The sequence below is a fragment of the Thamnophis sirtalis genome, unplaced genomic scaffold (assembly GCF_051295495.1).
Source record: "Thamnophis sirtalis isolate CommonGarterSnake01/CBP01778 unplaced genomic scaffold, rThaSir2_p1.2 scaffold_11, whole genome shotgun sequence".
Classification (NCBI taxonomy): Eukaryota; Metazoa; Chordata; class Lepidosauria; order Squamata; family Natricidae; genus Thamnophis; species Thamnophis sirtalis.
In genome coordinates, this window is record NW_028261391.1 from 41968598 (window position 1) to 41996329 (window position 27732).

General features: G+C 39.4%; 1 protein-coding gene across 3 annotated transcripts in view; it reads left to right on the forward strand.

The window, feature by feature from the left end:
• The window catches only part of DGKD (diacylglycerol kinase delta), an 88887-nt gene that overhangs the window by 51509 nt on the left and 9646 nt on the right, over nucleotides 1-27732 (forward strand). For all 3 annotated transcript variants that reach the window (XM_087725660.1, XM_087725662.1, XM_087725661.1), the window contains 23 exons: nucleotides 1086-1190; nucleotides 2836-2968; nucleotides 3386-3492; nucleotides 5753-5878; nucleotides 6591-6693; nucleotides 7083-7245; nucleotides 8388-8496; nucleotides 9411-9550; nucleotides 10675-10759; nucleotides 11396-11490; nucleotides 11581-11680; nucleotides 11778-12051; nucleotides 14063-14224; nucleotides 15551-15679; nucleotides 16886-16982; nucleotides 19294-19404; nucleotides 19561-19657; nucleotides 20619-20726; nucleotides 21116-21229; nucleotides 21579-21713; nucleotides 22412-22563; nucleotides 25999-26110; nucleotides 26205-26297. In XM_087725660.1, coding sequence (XP_087581786.1) covers nucleotides 1086-1190; nucleotides 2836-2968; nucleotides 3386-3492; nucleotides 5753-5878; nucleotides 6591-6693; nucleotides 7083-7245; nucleotides 8388-8496; nucleotides 9411-9550; nucleotides 10675-10759; nucleotides 11396-11490; nucleotides 11581-11680; nucleotides 11778-12051; nucleotides 14063-14224; nucleotides 15551-15679; nucleotides 16886-16982; nucleotides 19294-19404; nucleotides 19561-19657; nucleotides 20619-20726; nucleotides 21116-21229; nucleotides 21579-21713; nucleotides 22412-22563; nucleotides 25999-26110; nucleotides 26205-26297 — 2850 coding nt within the window. The remainder of the gene's footprint in view (nucleotides 1-1085; nucleotides 1191-2835; nucleotides 2969-3385; nucleotides 3493-5752; nucleotides 5879-6590; nucleotides 6694-7082; nucleotides 7246-8387; nucleotides 8497-9410; nucleotides 9551-10674; nucleotides 10760-11395; nucleotides 11491-11580; nucleotides 11681-11777; nucleotides 12052-14062; nucleotides 14225-15550; nucleotides 15680-16885; nucleotides 16983-19293; nucleotides 19405-19560; nucleotides 19658-20618; nucleotides 20727-21115; nucleotides 21230-21578; nucleotides 21714-22411; nucleotides 22564-25998; nucleotides 26111-26204; nucleotides 26298-27732) is intronic.

Genomic DNA, 27732 nt, shown 5'->3' on the forward strand with positions numbered 1-27732 from the left:
TATTAGATAATATAGTCACACAAATGAGAAATATAGCAATAACAATAGCACTTAAATTTATATACCACTTCACATTGCTTTGCAGACTTCTCTAAGTGATTTACAGAATCAGCAAATTGCCCCCAACAATCTTGGTCCTCATTTGACTTATCTCAGAAGATGAAGGCTCAGTCAACCTTGAATCGGTCAGGATCGAATTGCTAGCAGTTGGCAGATTTAGCCTGCAATACTGCATTCTAACCACTGTGCACCACCGGTTTTTGGTGTGTGTAATTATATTGCACTGTAGCTCATTACTTTGATTGACCCCTCTTTGTATGTGTATCTGTGAAACACATAGCATTATTTATCTGTGTATATATTGAAAATTGCATGACACATATTTCAAAAGCTGAAGACATGGATTCATTTCTCTAATATAGGAATGCAAATTTTTACTGTTTGAAAAGGGAAGTTTTATCAATTGAACCAAGGCAAATTGCATACCTATGGTGATAAAAGTGGTTGGGAGAGTATCATGCTGCTATGTTACAATGAATGGAGAATGTTTGGAGCAGTTCAAAGTTGGGAAAGGGATAGTCTTGGGGGTTTTATAGTTGTTATTGTTTCTATCCTCAAGAGAATCTCTTGAGTTTTAACTCTTTTTGTGTAAACCTTCAAAATAGCTTACTTTGTTTCCTCAGACATTGTTTTAAACTCTAATTATAGTATGTAAATGTGTCTTCATGTCTCAGGGGCCATGTTAAGTTTGAATGAAATATTATGTAGAATTGGGGGGGGGCAGACTGTTAATGAATGTGCGCAATAGGATATCTCTGCTCACTTGTATCTCTAATCATATACTAATACTATGATTAAATGTTGCACTGACACATTTACTTAGAGTCACTCTGGACAGTTTCCCATAAACTATACAAAAAGTGTTATCCTAGAGTATCATAGCATACTTTTATCTCTCCAGAATCAGAATCTCTGATAAAGTAGTCTGCTGTTTTGGAAATTGAAACTCTAATAAGGTAGGTGTTTGTTGTTTCCCTTCTCATCTAGTATTTCTGGGATTTGGACACAATGTTCTTACCTTACAGGTTATTACCCCATGTCGAAAACTCATTTTATGTGCTGACAACAGAAAAGAAATGGAAGACTGGATTGCTGCACTAAAAACTGTACAGAATCGTGAACATTTTGAGGTAATGTTTGTTAAAAATATAGATCCATTTCTTACATTCTCCCCACTGTACTGTTCAGTTTATTTACCTTTTTTCCTCACTTGAATTATGAAATGACATTCTTACTTATCTTGACCCCTTCCAGTCAGGCTTCAGACCCGGTTACAGCACAGAAACCGCTTTGGTCGCATTGACCGATGATCTTTGGAGAGCCAGAGATGGAGGACATCCCTCCATCCTGGTTCTCCTTGACCTCTCAGTGGCTTTCGATACCATCGACCATGGTATCCTTCTGCGATGACTGCGGGAGGTGGGAGTGGGAGGCACCGTGCTGCGGTGGTTCTCCTCCTACCTCTCAGACAGGTCGCAGTCGGTGTTAGTGGGGGGGCAGAGATCGACCCCTAGGCCCCTAACATATGGGGTGCCTCAGGGTTCGGTCTTATCCCCCCTACTATTCAACATCTACATGAAACCACTGGGAGAGATCATTCGCAGGCACGGGATAAGATACCATCAATATGCGGACGATACCCAGTTGTATCTGTCCGCCCCGTGCCAACTCAATGAAGCGGCGGACGTGATGAACCGAGGCCTTGAGGCCATTATGGACTGGATGAGGGCTAACAAGCTTGTACTCAACCCGGAAAAGACCGAGTGGCTGTTGTGCTTCCCTCCCAACAATTCGACCAGTACTCCATCGCTCAGGCTGGGGGGTCAAATTCTATACCCCTCAGAGAGGGTTCGCAACTTGGGAGTCCTCCTGGATCCACAGCTGTCCTTTGACCACCATCTGACGGCTGTGACCAGGGGGGCATTTGCCCAGGTTCGCCTGGTGCGCCAGTTGCGACCCTACCTGAATCGGGAGGCTCTCACAACAGTCACTCGGGCCCTTGTGACCTCTAGGCTGGAATACTGCAATGTGCTCTACATGGGGCTGCCCTTGAAGAGCATCCGGCGACTTCAGCTAGTCCAGAACGCGGCCGCGCGAGTGATCGTGGGTGCACCTTGGTTCACCCACATAACACCTATCCTCCGCGAGCTGCGCTGGCTACCTGTCGATCTCCGGGTGCGCTTCAAGGTGCTACTAGTCACCCATAAAGCCCTCCATGGTAGTGGATCTGCGTACTTGAGAGACTGCCTTCTGCCAATTACCTCCCTGCGACCAATTAGATCTCACAGACTGGGCCTCCTCCGAGTTCCATCTGCCAGCCAGTGCCGGCTGGCAACTACAAGGAGGAGAGCCTTTTCAGTTGTAGCTCCGACCCTTTGGAATGATCTCCCCGTGGAGATTCGTACTCTCACCACCGTCCAGGCCTTCCGCATAGCCCTTAAGACCTGGCTAGCCCGTCAGGCCTGGGGACAAAGATAATTGCCCCTCCTGAATGATGAATGAATGTTGCTCATTATTTTACTTTATGTTTGTCTACGTGATTGTTTGTATTTCCCCCCCCCCTTGATTTTATGTAAGCCGCCCTGAGTCCCCTCAGGGAAAAGGGCGGCCTATAAATGTTAATAAACCTCTAAACCTCTACTCCTCAGTTTTTCTGTATTTAATAAACTTTGTATTGAAACAAAACGTGATTCATAAAACTGAAATGAGTATTTTATTTTAAGTTATATTTATTTTTAAATCATCTTCAGTTTTTTTTTAAAATTTAATTTGCAGTCTACCCAGTACAGTATGGACCATTTTTCAGGAATGCATAACTGGTATGCTTGCTCGCATGCACGTCCAACATACTGCAATGTGTGTCGAGAGGCATTATCTGGGGTCACATCTCATGGGCTGTCCTGTGAAGGTAAATATTTATTTATAATAACTTCGTTGGCACATGAAATTATGGGCTTACATTAACTTATAAAATCTATTATCCATTAATTAGATAATAATAGTAAAAATAATTTTAATAGAAGTGAAGTGTTTTATTTTATACTCTGATATTTGGCAAAGAGGCTCATAAAACTCATAAAAAATTAAATGGCTGTAGTTATAAATAGTAATGAGTAAAACATGTTAGGATTTGATTCTATAGGTGCTTCCAGTTTATGGATTCTTGATTCTGCCAATAAGTAAGAAACTGGCCCAAAACCAAAAATAAATAAACAAAATCCGACACCAAAAATGAAGAATGCAAAAGACAAGAAATACAATTTCTCACAGCTTAATTCATTATGTGCTTTTCCCAATACACACACGCTTTTTTTGTTGTTGTTAGTGTGCAAATTTAAGGCTCATAAGAGATGTGCTGTCCGGGCAACTAATAACTGCAAATGGACAACGCTGGCATCCATTGGGAAGGATATCATTGAAGAGGAAGATGGGGTATGTAAAATAACATTTTTCAAAGGGTGTTTTTTTTACCAAGGGTATTGAAAGCACAATGAATAGGGAACTTCCCTGCTAAGACAGTCTGAAGGTTTCAGTGAGGAATATTTTTAACTTTCTGGAGTGCATGAGTATTTATTTTTTTCTAACATTTCTATGATGCTCCCACTTCATCCAGTTCAGAAACTATTGTATGCTGTTTACTTAAAAATGGCAGCTACTCCTGAGGTTAGAAATTGTTGGTGATCTTGAAATGATGGAAATATATCAATCCAATAATCAAAGAAATGCCAAACAGACATTTGAAGAATATCTTGCCTGGCTCTTTCCAAGTTCTTTGGAATTCAATAAGCCTTGAAGAAGAGGTGATAACTTTTTTCATTCATCTTTGACTAAACAATAAATCATACCTAGCAATAGTGAGACTGAAAAAAGATATTTTATGTTCTTTGAGCCCCATGATAGATGTATAAAGTGTGGTATAGAAGTGCTTCTCTAACTGATACTGCTGTAAAAAAAGAGCTTCAAGTAAAATCTCTGCTGCTGCTTCCTACCTTCTTTAAACTCTTGCAGAAATTCATCCTGTCTTGTTTGTTTAACCTGATTTAAAGAGTTTGAGAGAGAGAGAGATTGATTTCTGTAAGTTGCACTAATATTTGAATATGTTAAGAAGCAGGGAAAGAGTTCCTCATTTCTCTTCTTCTCTAAATAAGAACATAAGAGAAATTTTAGGAAAAGAAGAAAGTATAGTTGACTGTCGTATTTTTCGGTATAAGATTCACCTTCCCCCCCCCCCCCAAAAGGCTGAAAATTGGTGGGTGTGTCTTATATACTGAATACAGCATTTTTTGCATCCCGAAGCCCCGCCGCTTCACCAAAATGGCCGTGCATACCATTATGGAGGCTTTTAGAGAGCTCCTGAGGGCTGGGGAGGTAGAAATGAGCAAAAAACAGGCCATTTCCCCACAGCCCCCAGCAGCACTCTATAAACCTCCAAAAGGCTATGCATGCAATATTTTTGACAAAAAATGGGCCAATTTTTGCTTGTTTTTGCTTCCCCCCCCCCCCCGAGCACTCTGCAAGCCCTCCCAAGGCTATTCATGTCTTTTTGCGCGAGGGGGAACAGGCCCGTTTTCGTGAAAAATGGGCCATTTTGGGGAGGTTTGCAGAGTGCAAAAACGTTTCCCCCCTTTTGGAAAGCTGTTTGACTGATTGATGAGAATTATATTGATCAAGTGCTGTACCAGCAGAAACACCTAGCTATCTACTGTATTTCTGTCTACCTCTATTTTTCTCTCTCTATCCCTCTACCTACCTATCTACCTACCTACCTACACACAAACACACACTCCCTACCTATCTATTGTATTTCTCTCTCTCTCACTCTATTTTCTCTCTATATATCCTTTTATCTACCTACCTACCTACCTACCTAACTAACTACTCTCTCTCTCTCTCCCTGTCTACTGTATTTCTCTCTATTTCTCTTTCTCTATCTCTCTACCTACCCACCTACACTCCCTCTCCCTACTTACCTACTGTATTTCTCTCTATTTCTCTCTCTCTATCCCTTTCTCTACCTACCTACCTACCTAACTACTCTCTCCTTACCTATCTACTGTATTTCTCTCTCTATCCCTCTACCTACCAACCTACCTACTCTCCCTCCCTCCCTACCTATCTACTGTATTTCTCTCTCTCTATCTCTTTATTTCTCTCTCTCTCCCTCTACCTACCTACCTACACTCACTCCCTCTCTATCTCTCTCTATTTTGCTCTCTCTATCCGTTTATCTATCTACCTACCTACCTAATTACTCTCTCTCCCTCCCTCCCTCCCTACCTACTGTATTTGTCTCTCTTTCTCTCCCTCTCTTATCCTTCTATCTACCTACCTACCTACTTTTTTTAAATTTGCCTCTTCAAAACCTTGGTGCGTCTTATGTGTGTCCTATACTCCCAAAAATACGGTATTTAGTTTTCATGGGAACCCACAAGATGAACTGGTAAGCTGACTGTCAGATTTCTAAAAATTTGCCCGGAAATATGCATTCTATCCTACAATCCTGATTTAATCCACCAGAGCTATTTTAGGCATTTAAGAAGGCAGATCTGTATTCCAAACTACATGAATATATGCTATTATTGAAAGTGTTATAAAATAAGGGATTTGTGTATTCAACATAAGAAGCAATATCTGTTTATATTGTAATGGCTCTTAAAACTGTCTTGTTGAAAAATTAATTTTGGTTGAACAGATTTCAATGCCACATCAGTGGCTGGAAGGAAATCTACCTGTGAGTGCCAAATGTACAGTGTGTGATAAAACATGTGGCAGTGTCCTACGCTTGCAAGACTGGCGTTGTCTTTGGTGCAAAGCCATGGTATGTAATTATGGTGCATTGTTGAGCGATTTAGCTCTCCTTTGGTATATGTTACAGGTGTATTTTCATAAGTTGAGGAAGCATTTCGTTTTTTTCTTTTTTGCCAAATACCCTTCTTCTAAGTCAGTGGTTCCCAAACTTGGCAACTTTAAGACTTGTGGACTTCAACTCCCAGAATTCTCCAGCTAGCTCTTCTGGCTGGAGATCTCTGGGAGTTGAAGTCCACAAGTCTTAAAGTTGCCAAGTTTGGGAACCACTGTTCTAAGTAGTTATGAGAAAATGCCATTCATAATAAAATGTGGAACAATTATGACCAGGAGCGTCAAGCTGCAATAAATGTTAGAACCAATAATTTTCTTACGTTGAATAAAGGAGATTTAATAAATGGTTGGCTTGTTTACAAGTGCCTTGTTTAAAAAAATCCCATTTGAAAAATTAATAAATATTCTTGAATCCTTTCAAATTTGGAATTTGAAACTTAACTAAGGCCTTGCCTTAATAGGCTGTCTTGTGTTTTGGCAAGGCATACCTTAATTATGAAGTACACTAATACAGGACAATGTATCACTGTATCTTCAATGCAAATCTTAAACATAATAAATTTCCTGATATTTTATATCTGTATTATTGTGTGGGAAAATATTAGAAAAGCAAATGAAAAGTCAGAAACCAAGCACTACAAAATTTAATGTGTGTGATTTTATTGTTACAGGTACATACCTCATGCAGAGACCTATTACCAACAAAATGCCCCCTTGGCCTTTGTAAAGTGTCTGTCATCCCTCCCACAGCTCTCAACAGCATTGATTCTGATGGTAAGTCATTGCAGTTGCTATTATGTGTCAGTATTGTCACAAGAGCAGGAATTAAGAAGTATTCTCTGATGACTGAACATATTTATTGCTTATGGCACACTGAGTTACAGTTAGATAAAAGAACTGGAATACCCGGTGATGGGAAGGAAGAAATAGAATATTCTGGCTATCTGGACCCTTAAAAAAGATTTGTACTACAGCATTTTATTGCAGATCAGATCTGTATTTTATATACTTCAGTTTCAAACTAATTATTTGTAAAATAATTTTTAAAAATCAGTTTGTCTTATCTTTTAGGTTAGGCCATAATGGTAAAACAAGAGTTAGAATAAATCTTCTGTAAATAGTTTAATGATTAATCTTCCTCAACCATTGTTTTTTTCCTCCAGGTTTTTGGAAAGCCACTTGTCCCCCTTCTTGTACAAGCCCTTTGTTGGTCTTTGTCAACTCAAAAAGTGGAGACAACCAGGGTGTAAAGTTCCTACGAAGATTCAAACAACTGTTAAATCCTGCGCAAGTCTTTGATCTTATGAATGGAGGACCTCATCTTGGGTAGGCAAATTGTATTCTAGTTTTGAAAATTAACCATTCTTATCTTGTGCTCAGAATAACCAATTTGAAACATTGGTTTTGGTGTGGGCATACAGCTAAAGTGCATATGTTTGATCTGGAGATGGAGTTGTGTTACAGACCACAGTTTTTCAGCAGTGGAGGAACAGAAAAAATATTAGGACTATTGGATGATGGCACGTCTTTCAGAAGAGATAGGAAACAGCAATTGCTGGGAAATTGAGGGGTTGAATTTGTAGGTAAGAACAAGCAAATAAATGGGTGCTGGCTAAGAGTGAATAATGAGGATTGGGAAGAGACAGTGGAAGAGAAGAGAGGGTGCAACAGCAACAGCATTGCCCTATTCTGTTACAGCAACCTTCCAGGTTTTTTATTGGCTGAAACCTGGTACTTCTATCAAATCACAATCTTCCTAAAATGGTTTGACTGAACTTTTGAAATGCAACTTGTTTGTTTTAGATTCAAAACAAGACTTTTTGTTTTGCGCACATTTATATTGAGCTTACTTTTATATAAACATTTGTCCATAAGAAATATTGCACTGCCATTATTATTTAGGTTATTTCTGTGAGTATATTTTATCAATAGGTATGGACAATGTTAAACATTAACACAGTCTTCTCAGAACTGTTGTCATTTTCTTATATTTAATTGTTTTAATTGACATTTAATTATTTTTTGAATAAGAATGATTTCATATGTATGAAGATATTTTAGATAATTTCAAATTATTTATCTAGCCTAGTACCATAACATTTGCCACTGAAGGCCTTTAATTTAACATCTTCTGCATGCAAAGGAAGTGCTCATTCATTGAGCAGTTGTCCAATGTGTTCCATTCACATCTACATAAAAATAATAACTTGTCCTTTACAAGGCTCCATAACATCATTTGTTTGTTGAAATGCACAAAATTGGTTTTTTTTAGACATAGCCACTTAATAAAGAACAGTACTTTGTGTTCATTATATGACCCTGTAATTCAGCACCTATTCAGATTAATTAAAAATTCAATAAATGTTTTCATTATTCCTGAAAATGCAGAAAATGCAAAAAATGGATTTTAATTAATAGCATTCTAAAATTTGAATAATATCTTTAATGGTATTTTTTTCCCTGTTCAGTTTACGTTTATTTCAGAAATTTGACACTTTCCGAATTCTGGTGTGTGGTGGGGATGGAAGCGTTGGATGGGTTCTCTCTGAAATTGATAGCCTCAGTCTCCATAAACAGGTGACTTTCTAATCCAAGAGTGTTTATCTCTATGTGAAAAAGGATAAATCCCCCCAAAGGACAAACATTTATGCCAAAATGTTAAGAAAAACAATGAAGTGTTGAAAGTTTATATGGCAAACATGGGGTTTTCACACTTTCATGATAAAATTGGGAAGCCCCTTGTTATTAATTAATAGTGCATAAATAGCCTGGCAAATAGAATTCTGTCCTGACATATTTAAAAGGATTCCTAGGCTGCTATTTCATTAGCCTTAAATAGCTATTTTCTTAAAAGATACTGCCAATTAAGTGCAATTATTTATTGTATCAAAATAACAACAGCATCATAGCAATAAAACTAAAATGTTAAACTTTGGCCAGAGGTTAAATGCATCGTTAATAACATCTGTAATTAAAATTAGTTAATCATCCACTCATTCAGTATTAAGAAATAGCAGCTTTGTTCTGATTGTTGCCAGCCCTATAAAGAAGGAAAACAAAAACTTTAGATACTTAGAAAAGTTTTAAAATGAAAGTTATATAATAATGCATTCATGCATTCATGCAACCCCATAATTACAGTGAGGATTGAAGAGATAATGAAAAAGACTTCAAATAGGGCCTTTTGAACAAATCTGTTAAAAGAATGATGCAGAAAAAATATTTTAATAAATACTTTATGTGTAAAGGGAGCACACAAATTAGATATTCACTGAGGAAACTCCAGTTGGCAGAGAATAAAAGGGAGAATATGCAAAAATGTGGATATAGTATGAATGACATATTAATCTTTTTATCAGGTAATATTATTTCATGCATCTTTATGCCTTAATAAAATTAGAAAGTGTTTCTTCAGTGTTTCTCTTTTGTGACTGTTTTCAATAAAGCTCTTTTGGTTATGCTTTGTTTTTCTTTTTCCTTCCTATATGTAGTGTCAGTTGGGTGTCTTGCCTTTAGGTACTGGCAACGACCTTGCACGTGTGCTAGGCTGGGGATCTGCTTGTGATGATGATACTCAACTTCCTCAAATATTGGAAAAGCTGGAAAGGGCCAGTACCAAAATGCTTGATAGGTAAATGACATATATTGCCATTCACTATCTGAACTTAACACCCAAAAAGATCAGTCACTTTAGAAGACCTAGGTCTTCGAAACTTCCTTTTACATAAGTTGATATAAAAGGCCTAGAGATACATATTTTTATATGCAAGCTTGAATATCGTTCTTTATTACCTGATGGAATCTGACTTTCAGCATGGTTGGCATTTGTGCATTATGTTTAGATGTCTTAAATTTTACAAGTGTGTTAACAAAGCTTGGTTATGTAGGAGGATCAGTTGTGTCACTATAGTGTGCCATTCTGCAGTCCTGAAAATGCTGTTTAAGTAAAAGCTTTTATATTCCAAGCTAAAAAAGTATATGTCTGCCTTTTGTACATTGGCAGAATGTGTTCAAGTTTAATACTGGAAGGGGTATTTTTAAAGAGAGTATTAATCTAATTTGTTTGATTTATAATTTTAATGTGCATTATCTGATTTACTTGGGTATTATAAATGGTAATATTCAGAATAGTAAAGTCTGAAAATTTTATGAGGATATGTGCCTTGCTCTGTAACAATATTAGTTACATCCTACTTAATAGTTATGCATTAAATGTTAAACTAAAAAGCATTAACTCTGTTTTTAGTATGGTATTTAAAATTTTATGATTTCTGTAGCAGTCAATACTTATGTAATTATGTACCATGTGTATTTAGAATTTCTTAAGATTAGGAATTGCTTTGAGTAAATATTACTGTGATCTTTTGCTAGTAATTTAAGGCCATTTTACTGGATGTAGGGAAAATGAACTTCAGTGCTTACTCTGCATGAATATAATGCATGTGTATTTATGTATGTTATCCAGTGGTGGGTTGCCAAATTTTTTACTACCGGTTCGGGCACGCTCCCGTGCGGAGCCTACTGCCGCCACTACTACCGGTTTGCCCAATTTGGGCCAAACCGGGAGCAACCCACTCTGATGTTATCTATATGTAAGTATACATATGTGGGCCTGTGAATATTCATGCTTACTGATCCTGAATTCACACATTTTTTATCATTTTAAAAGATCAAAATCAGTTGTATCTGCTATGCATTTTAATAGTAAACAGAATCTGATTTGTAGTAATATGTGTAATAAATATTTTTTACTAGATGGAGCATTATGGTATACGAAACAAAACTCCCGCGTCAAACATCAGCTACTACAGTTCTTGAAGATTTCAGTGAAAGTTCCGAGGTAGGTAATTATTAAACAAGGAGAAATTGTAAGGGGAAAAAATTAAACTGGAAACTGAGGTAATAAAATAAAGCAAAAATTCATACGAACTTTAAAATATATAATCTTTAGAGCACTAAAGAGGGATATGGTGCTTTATGTAGATGAAAGGTATTCACAGAAGTTCAAACAAAACAATTGAACAGATTTGAAGTTTAAAATAGGAGAAGGTAAAGTTAGATATAAAGTAGGAGTATCAAACTCAAAGCCTGCAGGCCAAATGCATCACACATCGACCACGCTCATTCCTGTTTTAGCAAAGGGGGGGAAAGTCATGATACGTCACGTGATGACAATATGACACAAGTTTTACACCCCTGATCTAAAGGTTTACATGTTCCCCATTCTTGTTTTACTACAGTCATTTCACTGGTCTGAATATGCTGTAACTTTTATTTTAGTTTTTTTAAAAAAATATCTGTAACCTGCCCCCATCAGAAAAGATGCTTTTCTATCACCTTGTACAATCTTGTATAATGTTCCCCATAGAATAAATTGAAATCATGACTGCATTTTTATTGAGCATGTATAAATTCTAATTTTGTGCTTTGCATTATTGGCAGAAATAATACAATTTTCTCTGTTTACTTTCACAAGGTACAACAGATACTTTTCTATGAAGACTCTGTGGCTGCTCATTTATCTAAAATTTTGACATCTGACCAACACTCAGTAGTCATCTCATCAGCCAAGTAAGTATTAAGAAGAAAGCTTATCTGATAGAAGCTAGATGTTGTGAATGAGAATTGATTATTACTGTATATTTCTTCTGCCTTCTTTAGGGTGCTCTGTGAGACTGTGAAAGATTTTGTAGCTCGAGTAGGGAAAGCATATGAAAGAGCACCAGAAAGTTCGGAGGAGTCAGAAGTGATGGCCAGAAAGGTATTTTGGGGGCGGGGGGGGTGTCATTTTCTTTCTCTCATACACACATAGACCTATGCTATACAATCACTGTACACATTTTTCTTTCTCCTTGTAGTGCTCTGTTTTGAAAGAGAAGCTGGACTCACTTTTGAAGACACTGAATGAAGAATCTCAAGCTTCATCATCTTTGCCAAACCCACCTCCCACCATTGCAGAAGAAACAGAAGATGGTGATGGTTCTGGCATTGCTTGTGATACTTCTACTGAACTGTCAGCAGGGTCTTCCTGTATTGCTCGTACTCAGATATTTAGACCACGTGAACAGCTAATGTTGAGAGCCAACAGTCTAAAAAAAGCCATTCGTCAAATTATTGAGCATGCAGAAAAAGGTAATTCAGCTACTGCCTGAAATAACTACCTCTATTGTCTTTCTATAGACTTGGGATTTAAGAGCTGTATTCTTAAAATAGAAGTGCTGTGTTCTAAAAATTTTATTTTTCTAAAGCAACTAATTACCTATCCCTCTAATGTCACATTGTCCTATGTAGACCAAAGCTTCATATCTTCATATTTACCAATTCTTGAAGTTCTAACAGAAGTTCTAACAAGGCAAGAATTCCCTTTATAAAAGCCATGCTAATTTGCTTTCAATAGGTATTGTTTCACATTTGTCAAGTAAGTGCCCTCCAGTGTCTTCAGACAATAATTTACAAAATGTTTGTAATTTGCTGAGAATAATGGCACTGGTTTTAATTAATGCTTTTTTGTCAGAAGATTCACCATGGTTATATTTTATTTATTTATACCAGCTTTTTAAGGATTTTCCAAGTCAGATTCCAATATATATGTCAACTCTCTGTGTTGACATTCCATGCAGAGCATCAGCAGAGCGGGATCTCAGATTACAATAGCTGGGTTGAGATGAATAAAGCTATTGGATAACGAGATTTATGACAGACTGAAGAGAAGACAGAAACATGGGCAAAGTTCAAAAGTAGATAAAGAAAGCAAAAAAGTTGGCTGCGAATAAAAAATGCCTAATTAAGAATGCCTAATGAAGCTGTTAATAAATCATTGCTTTTTGTATTACAATATCGGGTCGCTTATTATGAAGCAGGCATTGTTATGGTACTTTACAATATAATGATTCAATACATAAATAATATTTTTTTAAAATAAAACATAATAACAATAAGATCAATAACTAATAAGAGATAACAATAACATTAAAATTATGTGAGTGGAAGCAATAGTAAATAGTTGCACTTTTTGTATCCATTTAAGGTCTATAATAATACTTTCCCGTAGAATCAAATGCTATATATAAATAATTACTCATATTGAAATTCTTGATAATGTGACATTTGCACCTGGTGATTTATTAATTTTTAATTCCAAATAAATAATAAATAGTATAATCATGCATTTATTACTATTGTAATCCAGTTTTACATGGTGTTTTTTCTATAAAAAAGGTTTTAGAAAAAGAAGCTTTTCCCCCTAAAATATCTTTCATTTGGTTTCCAGAAGTGCTGTGTAGAGTTTCAAAAGGGTGCTTCAATTTATGATGCTCTAGTTAAAAAGCTCTTTCAGATATGCTATTTCAGTCCAGATACTTAAAGAGCTTCTGTATTTGTACTATGTATGTACAGAAGCCCATTTCCAGTGTTCATTTTTTAATCACTTTCCTTCTTCCCTTCTGTTAGGTATGCCAGAAGTTTCCCTCATTTGTTTGCACTTTCAAAATTGTTTGCATTTTCAAAATGATTTTGTAAATTGCTCTTAAGTGTCCTCTTGTGGCTGGATGTTCTCTCACATGATTGTTTAGAACAACTTTCAGCACTGGGACCTCATATTATCCATGTACAGTACAGGGAGTTATATTCCAGATTGAAATAATACCTTCAATCTCTGGAAGATATATTTATTTATTCTTGAAAGCAAACACTCCTATATTTTTATAAAATATAAAATATTATATATTTTTCTTTCATCACTAAAAGGCTACTTCTGGGGCACTGCTATGTTCTATTATCTCGTTCCTTTCTTGAGGGAACTATCTTCCCAAATGATGCAGATAGTTTGTATAGAATGGGATTGAAATATTTCATCCTTACCTATAGTTGTTGCTGCTAATAATATGTCCCAGTCCACCATACTATAACTTTCACAAAAACAACTTTACACTGCCCTGCATATTTACCAAAAAATAATAAGCAACCTGATCTTTTTTTTATGGAGTATTGTTAAAAGCAAATGATAAAAGCAAGTGATTCGAGCATTCTTCCATCCAATAAAGCACACTTGAGTTACTACCTTGAAGAAAATATTTTGCTTGGCTAGTTCCCCCAGGATAGCATGAGCAAAGATACCTGACTCTGTTTCTGTTTTACTTTGTAGCTGTTGATGAACAGAATGCTCAAACCCAAGAACAGACAAGCTTTCTTCTGGGCTTTTCCACCCCTGAAGAAGGAAAGGATCTAAGGAATGAGAACAAAATCAATTTACAGTCTTCACACATTGGCAACTATGGATTTCCAAAAGGGAGAAGCCATCGGAAAGGTAAACCTCTTCTGTACACCAGGTTATTTATCTCCCGTTTCCTTATAAGCCTATTTCCAGAACCTACTTGTCAAATTTCATTTTAAAAAAATTTATCAAGTGCTATATGATCTCTGTTGGATGGTCAACTGAATGATTATACTCTAATAGATTTTGTTTTAATAGAACAAAAGAGCTACAAAAAAAGGAAACACTTTTAAAGGAATAGAGCTTAGATCTTCAGGATCTCTGTTTCTGCCAGAGGAGTTCTCCTTCCCTCAGATAGTAAAGAACCCTTTTACTCTTAAAGGGCTGCCTAAAGCTGGAAGTGTGATTTCAGCTCTATACATAGCTAAAATTCCGTCCCAGCAGGTAGTCCTTTTCTCTCTCAAAGATGTGCCTGCTAGGAGAGACTCACAATTCTACGGTAGGTAGCAGCAGCTTGCAACCTTCCCTGTTGACTTCCTAATTAGCTTTCTGGGGAAGCTAGCAGAGAATAATGCAAGTGGCAATCACATGATCACAGGGCACTTGACAACTAACCATAAATGCGAACAGGTTGCCAAGCTGTCAGATCGCAAAACTGACTGCTGGGATGGTAGTGCTGCAACATTTTTCAATGGTCAAAGGTACTTTACAGGACATGAAACCCGCATTCTATGGCCCTCATAATTTCAGACTGTTGTTAAATGAATGGTCGTAAGTCAAGTGGTACCTGTACTTCAGTGTATCCAATGTTAAAGCATTTTGCTCTGTTCTGTTAAGTCAAATTTAAGTATACTTCTCCTTCAGTTGCAATCTTTAATTCTTTCGGGTTAGCTCTAATGTTCAACCTTCATATTACTATCTTAAGAACCCTGCTGGTGCAGTGGTTACAATGCAGTATTGCAGGCTAATTTTGCTGATTGCCGTTTGATTCTCACCAGCTCAAAGTTGACTCAGCCTTCCATTCTTCCAAGGTCGGTAAAATGAGGACCCAGATTGTTGGGGGCAACATGCTGACTCTAAACTGCTTAGAGAGAGCTGTAAAACACTGTGAAGCGGTATATAAGTCTAAGTGCTATTACTTTTGCAGGTCTTTTTAAAAGAATTTAAAATGACAGCATAGGAAGGATTCTTATTGATTTCAAAATTTTATTTCAAACTCTTTTATTTGAAATCTTATTAGATTTGTTTGTAAATTTGTGAAATCAAACTCCTAATTATCCTTTTGCTGTTTACTCAAAAAGAAAACAATATCTGGTGAGGATTCATAGTGAACTAGATGTCTCTCAAGGAGCATAGACAGCATTGCAGCAAAGATAGATAGTATGCTGTAGTTTCTAAAGTCTTTTTTATATTTTTCAGTTATCAAGTCTCCTTGTGAAAGACTAATAAATAAAGGAAGTATATCAGTAGGAAGCTCTGCCTCTCTCCCTCCACAAGCAGGAACCCGAGACAGCTTGCCAATGTTGAATGCAAAGATCATCTACCCCTGTGAGTTCAATAACCCTCTTTCCATTTAATCAAAATAGGATTGCATGATTATATGTTTCACAGTCAGTGGTGAGCACATAAATCAAGTAACTTTAATCACTTTAGGTCCAGAAAATGTATCAGTCGTTACAGTTGTTTTGCATACGTTAAAAAATCATCCTTGTTAAATACAGGTACAATTAATACCTGTATATTGTGCTATGTTTTAAATTAAGACTTTTTAAATGATGAAACAAACTTTGCTTTCAAAGATATGTGGAAATCATTCACAGCTTTCCATTGGATGATACGGGAAAACACAGGAAAAAGTGTTGGAATCAATTTTTGTGTACTGAAACTGTGCTTGAATCTCTTTTTGTATAGGACTAGCACAGTGGTGGGTTTCAAATTTTTTTAGAACCTCTTCTGTAGGTGTGGCCTGCTTTGTGGGAGTGGCCTGCCAGTCATGTGACCTGGTGGGAGTGGCTTGCCAGCCATGTGACTAGGTGGGCGTGGCCAACTTGTAAAATGTGGTGAAACTCACTTAACAAGGTTCTTAGCAACCAAAATGTTGGCTCAGAAACTCTGGCATTTGAAGCATGCAAGTCTTAAAGCTGTCAAGTTACAAGACCCTTGCATCCCTAACCCTTTAGGAAAAAAAACCCCAGGGGTGTTCAAACTTGACAGCTTTAAGACTTGTGGACTTCAACTCCCAGAATTCTTTCTCCAGTCATGTTGGCTCAGGAACTCTGGCATTGAAGTATGCGAGTCTTAAATCTGTCAAGTTATAAGATCCTTGCACCCCTAACCCTTTAGAAAAAAAACCCCCAGAGGTGTTCAAACTTGAAAGCTTTAAGACTTGTGGACGTCAACTCCCAGAATTCCTCTTCTCACTCTTCATCTTGATTATGTGCGGATGGGTGGGGGGAGGGAGCTGGAACCGGTTCTAAACGGCACTGTAGATTTGTGGAACCTCTTCTATAGAAAAGGTTAGAACTGGCAGGAACCCACCCCTGGACTAGCACTAAATGTAGTTTTTTAAATTAAAAAATCAAGTTCTGTTTCTTCATTACCTTTCAACAATCATAGAAACATGAAATGATGTTTCATACTTAGAAGTAATATCTTGTTGATTTTGCAGGTAAACTTAATTTGTAAATCTGCTTTGTTCTGCCACACTTCTTAACTTGTATAGTATTTCCTGTAACTTCTGCATTCTATTGGCAGATATCCGTGCTGGGACATCTGGCTCTCTACCAGGAGGTTCTGTCATCAGCCGGTTGTTGATCAACGCAGATCCATTTAACCCTGAACCAGAAAATCTGTGAGTGTTTAAGATAGGAATAAAGGAAATAGATCTTCCCATTACTCACTACATAAGTTAAAATAAGGATGTTATATATTTAATATTTGTTACTAGCTGGAGTACAAAGAAGACTGAAAATATCTTTAAATTATGTGGGTGGATGGATGGATGGATGGATGGATGGATGGATGGATACATAAATAGATACATAGATAGCAGGGATGTGCAGTCACTGGAGGCAGGGGAGGTGGGGCCTCACCAGTCTCAGGAAGAATAGGAAAGAATTTTTTAAAATAATTAAAAAGGCCAAGGTAGTTGCTGCCAGACTCCAAGTCACAGTGACTTTGAGTCTGCTTAGTGTTAACTGTAGGGGGAGGCTAGAGAACTATGGGCCTCCTTTGCATAAGGAATTTTTCGCCTTTTAAGAGTTAAGCAAGGGTTAAAAAGCGAAAAATTTCTTATGCAAATGAGGCACGTGATTCTCTCGCCTCCTGCTGCAGAGGGCTTAGAGGCTTTTTAAAAACATTTAAGCAGAGTCATCCACGTGGTGACTCTAGCAGCAACTATCCTAGCCTGCCTGGCCCTGGCTAGACCAAATCTTGCATTTTTGACGCAGCTGGAAGGTATGTGGGTCAGAGGGAGAGGGCAGGGGGGAGGAATTCAAAGTTATTGTAATTTGTAAGTAATGTTTTATTGTGAGTAATTTGTGTGTGTGTGTGTTTCTTTCTTCACTTCACTCAAACAAACTCTCTCAATTTGAGAGAGAGTTTGTTTGAGAAGAGAGGGAAGGGGCGGAGGCAGGGACAGCAGCCTTGTTTGAGAAGAGAGGGGCAGCCCTCTCCCACCCCCCAACGGGAGTCCCTTCCTGCTCCCCTCTTCCCTTTCTTCCCTTTCTCTTCCCTTTCTTCGCCGGCTGCCACCTCGCCGTCCCCGCCGCTGTGTCCCACAGGCATCTCATGTTTATGTCCGCCATAAACGCAAGACGCCTGGCGGACACAGGGGGGACGGAGGAGGTGGGAGCGAGGCGGCAGAGCGCGGCAGCGGCGAGAAGCAGCACCCCCGCCACTGTGTCCGCTAGGCATCTCGCATTTATGGCGGGCATAAACGTGAGACACCTGGCGGACACAGAGACGGGGATGTCCCCGCCACTGCTGCACTCCCCCGCCTCGACCCGCCACCTCCATCCCCGTCCGCTGCGGGTGTTCCCTCCCCCCAAGCCGTTTCATGAACGGCCGCTAACGAAGAATCAGGCCCCCGCCAGTCACGGCATGATTCAACCTCTGCTTTTCTTTTCGAGGCGCCCTTCTCCGCCTCCCAACCCCAAAAAAACCTCCCACTTCCAACCGGTTTCCCCCTTTTTACTTATTTTTTAAAAAAATAAAGAATGGCATTGCCAAGTAGAGAGCAATGTGCCAGGGGGAAATGGGCTATGGAGGCGAAGGGGAATTAATTGGGTTGGCTCTTGGTTGGCACCGAGGGCGCCCCGAGCAGGTTTCATGAGGAGAGGGCATGGGGCGGGGGCTTTCCTGCAACTGGCTGAGCCCTGAATGTAGGCGGCTGTTTTCCGGCTTCTTTATGGCTTTGTCAGCAGTGGGCTCGCTTCGTGCGGGCGCGATTCATATGGAAATGGAGACGCGGGGAAGCAGGGAGGTTGGCAGGAGTTGAAGAAAAGAGGAGGAGGCGGGGGGCGAGGTGGGGGAGCGCAGCAGTGGCGGGGACGTTCTTGCCACTGCCAGGCTCTTACCTCACCAAACGTAATCCTCACCGCACGTCACTGATAGATAGATACATAGATAGATTTATAGGTAGGTAGGTAGGTAGGTAGGTAGGTAGGTAGGTAGGTAGGTAGGTAGGTAGGTAGCCATTACAACATTCAGGTTGAGCACATTGAGTTCAGAAAAAGAATAGGAAGGAGTAAGCAAAAGAAATTAGAAGCCAGAATTAAGCTAGAGGATGTAGTCTACACCACCATTGTTCACAATATTTTTCTTTATCGTTCAATTCATGGCCAGCCATGTTTCTGATATCTTCAAGAACAAATTCATATATTATTATTCATTCAGCTTCTACTTTGTTTTTAGTTCTGTTGTTTCTTTATTCAATGGAAATCATATTCGTGTGTGTGTGTGTGTGTGTGTGTGTGTGTGTGTGTGTGTGTGTGTGTGTGTTTCCACCCAGAGTTACTGTAACAGTGAGTTTGGTGGAATATAAGTTAAGTAATTAAGTAAATAAATAAATACAGTGTTGCAATATGGATAGAAAATAGAAAGGATGCTACACTATTCCATCACATGAAAACAATTTGTTTATGATATCATTCATCTTGCAGTGATTGCTACATAGAGAAATGTGTCATGAATAATTATTTTGGAATTGGCTTGGATGCAAAAATTTCTTTGGATTTCAACAACAAGCGTGATGAACATCCAGAGAAATGCAGGTAGTACAATCTATTTTATATTGTTTTAAACCTTTTCCCTATTAACTGCAAATATACATCTATACTTCCTTTAATACTTCTTGTTTTATAAGTAATTGTGACATTTTTAGTGATAATTTTCATATATTTAATTTTACTTCTATTTCCCTTTATTAGAAGTCGTACAAAAAATATGATGTGGTACGGAGTTCTTGGGACAAAGGAACTGCTACACAGAACTTACAAAAACTTAGAACAGAAGGTTTTGTTAGAGGTAATGTATTTAAAATAGCCTTTTGAAAAATTATTTGAAGTGAACAGATGAACTTTTTGATTGTGCGCTATGGTTTGTGATTTTCATGTTATATCTTTTAAACATACTTGAGTGCCTTAAAATTGCAAATAGTTTTCTGTTAGCTATTAGGGTTTTGTAAAACATACCTATGTGAATGGAGTACCTTTCCTGAAACAGCCATGTTCTCTACAAAGCTCAGCATACCTGTTTTAGAGGCCTTCCCAGGCTGCATGGACAACACTTCCACTGAGACCGCTGGTTAAACAGAATAGCTGTACATGAGCAGATAAGTTTAAACAATCTGAGAAAGAACCTAAAACAGTCAGCCTGAAACTACTGGAGGACTCAGCTGTCTCAGTGCTTTGAGGAAATGCATTTTGACACTTTATGAAGTGCTCTTTGAATGTTCTGCACCGCCTAATTTTTTGCTGTATTTCACTGATACTTACTGATACAAATACAGAATTGCTGAATTTGATGAGCATTAGAAATCATTTATATATTTTAATGCAAAATTATGTTAAATAAAATCACATTAAAATTTATGGACCCGTTCACAATATTTAAAATGTATTGGATCTTTAATTCATTTTCATATATTCATAATAGAAGTTATTTAGAAATGACTTTAGAATTTTTAAGAAAGATTGCAATGAATTCCCCTTCATTATTTTATTTTGGTAGAAAGATTTCAGGTTCTTTTTTAACCAAATGCTAATGTCTACACGGGGATTAGCTCATTGGTGAGAAATATTATGATATTTCTTTAAAAATTCTAATTATAAATATTTCCTCCCATCAGCAGTGATACCATGTAGAAAGTTCCCAAATTAATTCTGATCAGTTGCCTTCGTTCTCTAGCATTTTAAAGATGTTTTACTAATCAAGACTATGAAACTGTGGTTAAAACTTTACATAAAATTGGCTTTATATTGTATAGTGTGATGGGCGTCCAATCCCTTTGCCCAGTCTTCAAGGAATTGCTGTCCTCAACATCCCCAGCTATGCAGGAGGCACAAACTTCTGGGGAGGAACTAAAGAAGATGATGTGAGTATTTCTCACCTTTCCATCTTTTTTGACCTTTTTTGATACTGAATACTGAAACAAAGCATTCGTTTTCATCTTTTCATAATTTCATGAACTCATAAGAATATTCTTATTGTTTCTATGGTTTTAATTTTTTTTTTGACTAGCAGTAACATGAAGTCACCAGTGGTGACATGAAAAGTAAAATCTGCTTCTTTTGCATTTGTCTTTTTTTTTTACTTTAAGAATGAAGAATGTATTATTTTGTTCCATTTTCTGTAGAATTACAATACACATATGCCTTTTAAAGTACAACATGTCTATATATTGCTTCCTCGTTTGTCATGATTGAGAGCAAAAAGAATCCATTGAAGCAACTCTAATTTGTTTAATTCTCTTTGCTACTGTAGACATTTACAGCTCCTTCTTTTGATGATAAGATCCTAGAAGTGGTTGCAGTATTTGGAAGTATGCAGATGGCTGTCTCTCGTGTAATTAATCTTCAGCATCATCGGATAGCCCAGGTGTTTACTAAGTTTATTTTTTATCTATAAGATGATTTCCTTTGAGAGGACTATAGAAAATTAAGTATTATATAAAAGTTAAACCTGACAGTTCTATGTTAAAGGTTCAAAGATTAGTAAAGACAGTAATCAACGAAGTTCCATATAGGTTGGTTTCTAAATAATGTTCTATTTTAGTTAGATCTTAGAAATCCGTACACTTAGTATGAGCAGTAATACCATTTTGGGGGAAATCTTTTATTTATATTGGACATATAAAATATATTTTGGGTAGCATAAAGCAGACATCGTTTTGTAAGTTGCTTTTACAATTTTAGGATGTAATTAAAACTAGATTTTTTTTTTTTAGTGCCGAACTGTGAAGATTGCAATCCTCGGAGATGAGGGAGTCCCTGTGCAAGTTGATGGAGAGGCTTGGATTCAGCCCCCAGGATATATTTGGATTGTTCATAAAAACAGGGCACAAACATTAACCAGAGACAGGGTAAGAGAATCCACCTAATAAGAATATGGGTTAGATATCCCACTTTGTGAATTTCCTTATCCAGTGGCAAAATATTTATAACATCAATAGTAGATAACCCCTGTTAAGTTGATTGCCACCACTATTTGCATTTTCTAAAACACATATTTCTGTAACATGTATTTGATGAAGTGGGCTCCCCCCCCCCCACAGAAGCTCATATAATAATAATTTGTTACTCATTCATATGTCCTATCACTCTGTTATTTTTTCAGCAAAGTAAAACTAACTCCATCTCAATCTCCAAACATGCCCATGCCCAAAGGTTTGGATGTAATTTTTATTATATAAATGGATTATTCTATAAGGAAAAAACTATACATATACTGTACACACCAGAGGTGGGTCCCTACTGGTTTGGGCCGATTCGGCCGAACCGGTAGTAACTTGGCAGCCTAGGTCACTGGCAGTGACCCAGGCGTGCCACGCCCCCAAACCGGTTCTCTCGGCAGCGCCATCTTGTTTTTGCCTTCTGTGCATGCACAGAGCACGCAGCTCTGGGGCGCAGCACGTCCATGAGCGCGTGTGTGGGCGCGCAGCACGTCCATGAGTGAACCAGCAGTAGTGGCAGCTGGAACCCACCCCTGGTACACACACATACACAAATATATTTTCTTCTAAAAAGCAAATGGGCTCTTGTCCCTTTCCTCTCCCCCTAGGCATTTGAAAATACCCTAAAGTCTTGGGAAGACAAACAAAAGTGTGAACTGCCCAGACCTCCCTCTTTCACTCTGCATCCTGAGATTATATCTGAGGAAGAATCAACTCTCATTAATCAGTTTTGCAGAGCAGCTGGAACTCTGATTCACAGGTAAGGCCCTTTCCTGTCACCAGTAGAGAAGGTAGCACCAGAATAAGACATCCTAGAAAGTTTGTTCTTTGCATTTCACCTATTCTCCTGTGCACTTCTTGGAGTGTCTAAGCATGGGGTTAAATTCTGTCACACTGCCCAAGAACTGGATTGAAATTCTTGGCCATGCCTCCTGACTTCCCTTAGCTTCAGTTTTTCAATTCATTCTAAAGCCCATCAGGGCACATTTTACTATAGCTCCTTAGTTTGAGAGTTTTTTCCCCCTCTTTTCCTATTGTGTTTGGCTCCTTAGAGTGTTTTACTTTTACTTCCTTTCTTTCCTAGTGTTTTAGTTGATTGATAGGTTGTATTTACCTCTCTGGTTAGAGGTGCTAGCCTTCAGCCCCCAGCGGCTTTATTGCCTTCTCTGGGGCTGCGCCTCGCACCGGGACTGTTTCTCTTCACCAGTGGGCTTGTCCAAGGCTTCAGCAACCCGTCCAGCTTCAGTGCAACCAGTGGCAAGGTTCCAGACCATGCAGTAAGTTTTCTGTTGGGCTCGACTGTTTGGGAAGCCCTGAGGCCCTGCTGCATATCTCCTGAGCACGGCCATTTTGAGAAGGTCTCAGTTGGGCCGCATGGCTTACTGGGCGTGGCCATTTTGCCACACTTCCGGTGGCCATTTTGTTTGACTAATTCCCAGGTTTTTTAGCAGCCGAACATATCAGAGAGGAGGCTTTGGATCAGAGCAGCTTTCGGAGGCCTTGGCTGCTGCCACCCTCCACGTGCTGTGTACCTACCTGTGACTCACCACACTTGTTCCAGCCCTGTTCAAGCAGCATTGTGACTGGCTGGCACACGCTTGCCCTTTGGTGTGGTGGTGAGTGGGGCTGCCATCCTCCCCCCTCCCCACATCTTAGGCTATCTTTCATCCTTGGGGGTTTTCGGCTGCCAAATCGGGCAGCAATGGAAGAGGAGGCCATCATGGAAGCTCCAGAGCCTGAAGACCCAACCTCAGTGCAGGATAGGCCATGCACAGGAAGGCAGGCAGGCTGCTAGGGAGGCCCTTAAGGAGAATAGACAGCGCCTCTATACCAGACAGGTGGCTGCAGGCCAAGATAGAGAGGCCTCCAGGCACCAGCGGGCCCCAGATCATCAACCTAGCAGGGCCCAAAGGCACACTGGCTGTAGCTCAAGTTCATCAAGCTGATACACCTGAGTCCCCAGGGAGCTAGGACCCTGATCCATCTGAACCCCCTTTGTCTTCCTGTGGGGGAGATCTTCAAGGCTTGTCCCCAGATAGATCCTTTGGGGACTCCAGGCCCCATTCTCCTTACCTTGGGGAGGGAGCAGATCTTTTTGGCTGTGATGTTATGGAGGACAGGGATTCCCCTTCTCCTTCTCTTCCAGTGCTCCCTAGGACCCCATCTTCTTCTTCTGCCACCATGGCAGGGACCCGCCCGGTGGCAGACCAGAGCCCATCCTTATTAGCAGAGATTCGGGAGGTAGTCACCACAGCAATCTCTCAGGGCATCGCCCAGGGGATGAAAGAACATGACAATAGATCAGCCAAGGGGCATAGAAGCAGGTCCAGAGCACATGAGCGTGCTTTGCCTCCTCCCTCAGTGGCTAGCGCTGTCTTGGAGGAAGACGATCTGGTGGAACCTGACCTGTCTGGAGATGAAGGATTGGTTCCAGACAACCTGCCTTTGTGGGTTGTTTAAACCCTCATTGTTCAAATCTATTTTGCATAAGTCTAAGGTGATCACTCATCAGGAGGTTTCCCCACCAGCTACCAGGGGATCATCGATCTCTCTGATCCCAGTGGGGGGGCTGTTTGATGACAACATTCAGGCCCAGGACTTGGTCCCAGCCCCTAAACTTTTCAAGGATGTAGTAGCAATAGCAATAGCAGTTAGACTTATATACCGCTTCATAGGGCTTTCAGCCCTCTGTAAGCGGTTTACAGAGTCAGCATATCGCCCCTACAGTCTGGGTCCTCATTTCACCCACCTCAGAAGGATGGAAGGCTGAGTCAACCTTGAGCCGGTGAGATTAGAACTGCTGAACTGCAGATAACAGTCAGCTGAAATGGCCTGCAGTACTGCACCCTAAGCACTGAGCACCTCGGCTCCTAGTAGCGCAGCGCCAGTGGGTGCAGCTGGCTACCTGGGCTACCCCAGGGGGCAATGACAAGCGACTTTATGCCATTGACCGCAGCCTGGAGGATCTTCTCAAGCTCCTTGCAATAGACGCTCCCACAGCTGCTCTTACCTCCATGTCTGTTCTCCCGCCCAAGCTGTTGGAGGGCCTTAAGGCGGAGTATAAGTAAGCCGAGAAAGTCTGCCACAAGACCCACCAGGCTGCGGTGTGGGCTATTGGGGCTTCCACCTCGGCTTCCTTTTTTAGCAGGGCCTCCATTGCCTGGCTTTGCTAACTTCTCACTTGTTTTCATCCAGGGGACACCAGGCTGCATCAAGATGTTAACAAGATAGTGGCCGCAGCCTAGTATACCGCAGATGCGTCCCTCAATGTGGTGAAATTTATGTCCAGGATCTTGACATCTAATGTTACCACCTGCTGGCCCTTCTGGCTTTTGCCATTGGAATGCGGACATGAGGTCCAAGTGGAAGCTGGCCTCCGCTCCCTTTAAGGTGGCAAACTATTTGGGAAATCTTTAGATCCAATTTTAATTGAGAATTAAGATAATAAAAAGGTGATGCCTTCAGTCTCCCGCAAACCTGACCGTAGGTCCCCTTCCTTTCACAAACAATTATTTTGAGCATCAGATTCACAAGTCGCTTCCTTCTCCTTCCAGCGTCCCTACCCCCAAGGATCGGACTGGGTACAGAATAGACAACCATTTTATGACAGGGGTCATTACCAACCCTTCCACAGTTGGCTATTTTGAGGCGGTTCGGCTAACAGGCCCTACCGTCGCAACAAATGACCACCAGACGGACCCTCCCATAGGGGGCTGGCTACAACTGTTTGCCGACTGTTGGGAGGTGATCACGTCAAATGGAGTTAATCATTCCGGTCTTATAGAGTATTCTTTCTAATGACAATTGAGTTCGACCCGCCAAGTGACATTTAGCTTGGGTATGTCCCATGCTTGGACCCTCCAAGCAGTGCATAGGAGAATGATCATTGGCTTACCTGAAGGGTTTTTCTCTGTGCACTGCGGGAGTGTCCAACCCCATCCTGGGGTACAGACTTCCAGACTAGACTGTTTCCTTATTTGTCGGAGGATTTGCATCCATGTGAACCTGAGTTCCGACGGGACCATGCCTTCATTGAAAAAGCTGAAAAGCTACAGGAAGCCAGGAGGCATGGCCAAGAATTTCAATCAAGTCCTTGGGCAGTGTGACAGTTAACCCCATGCTTGGACACTTCCATAATGCACAGAGAACGACCCTTCAGGTAACCCAATAGTCATTCTCTTACTTTTTCCTACAGCATTCGAGAAATAGCCCAAGCATTCCAGGATATGGAACAAGAACTTGCTCATGCTGTCAATGCTAGCTCCAAATCTATGGACAAAGTGTATGCAAAATCCAAGTCTACAGAGGTACTACTTTGTAATTTGCAGTGCATTTTGACTGTCTTACATTGCCTGATTGGGTTTGTAGCTTCCAGTTCTTATGTATACAATCTTTCTACAGGGCCTGAACTGCAACCTTGTAGTAGAAATGGTAAATAATGTGAAAGCCTTGCACAATGAAACAGAACTTCTTCTGGCTGGAAAAATGGCTCTGGTAAGAAAAAAATACCATGAAATATTTATGTTTGGTTGTGTTATTTATCTTACTTGTCCTCACTAAGAATAATTTGCTTCATTATTGAAGTACTGGCCTTTAATACTGGACAACACTTATCATTCTCCTCTCTGTAAATACTAGGTACATTATTCTGACATTGGCTGTTCATTCTTCATAAAGTTAATGGTTAAAAGGTGTGTGAATGAGTACCTGTCTGATCTGTCCTTGAATCCGCTCCCTTGCTCTCCTCGTTTCCATTTATAAATTCTGTATTCCACAAAAGATCATTTGACATTATAAAGTCCATTTGGGTCTCTTTCATTGAAATGTTTGCACTTGCGACATAATTCCAGGAATTGTTCACAATTGAAAGTCGAGCACAAAACCTGCCAACAACAACAGACAGTAATTCTAGCATAAGATCACCTATCACTTTGTAAACATAGGATCTGTTTATAATTGGGCAGAGGCTTTAAAAAAGGTGGTTGAGCTATTCTTTACACTTATTTATGCCTTAGCTTTCAGATATTTTAATTTCTAAACAAATTGTTACTAAATTTTTCTCAGAATACATATTCAAACGTGTTAAATGAATTTAGAAAAGGAAACAGCTATTGAGAACGATCATTTAATATTAATTTTCATAAGATTCATTATAAATTCTGCATTAGCCAGAATCATCTTCTAAAATCAAAGTTAATTAATGAATGTAAGGTCTAACTTGTTACAAAACTCGTAATGCTTCATTTGAATTTAATGAAATTAATTAGATGCAAAACTGAAGCAAAGAGCAAAAGGATTTCTGTATTCTTGGACAATAAGTCTATTAAGATTTATTTTTCACATCAAGGTACAATTGCCTGAAGTAGAATTTGTGCAGAGTATAGTTGTTTGTCCATAGATTAAAAGTTTAAAGAGAAAAAGGTAATGTATGCAGCATGGTATTGCTGTGGAGAAAGCAAGGATCGTTCATAAGGGTAAGAAGATATGAAGTGCTGCGTTGAATGGTTGGGTTAAGCCAGATTTGGTATATTTTTCTTTTGTCACAAAAAAATACCTTTGTTATGGGAATAGCAATAGCAATAGCAGTTAGACTTATATACCGCTTCATAGGGCTTTCAGCCCTCTCTAAGCGGTTTACAGAGTCAGCATATTGCCCCCAACAATCTGGGTCCTCATTTTACCCACCTCGGAAGGATGGAAGGCTGAATCAACCCTGAGCCAGTGAGATTTGAACAGCCGAACTGCTGAACTGCAGTCAGCTGAAGTAGCCTGCAGTGCTGCATTTAATCACTGCGCCACCTTGGTGGCATAAGGCCAGCTTTTCTTAACCTTTGGTATTTTTTGCCATATTGTTTCTATGCCATGTTTGAACATTTAGAGAAGAATATTTAAGCAACAAAACAGAAAAAATCATGATATTAATGTACTT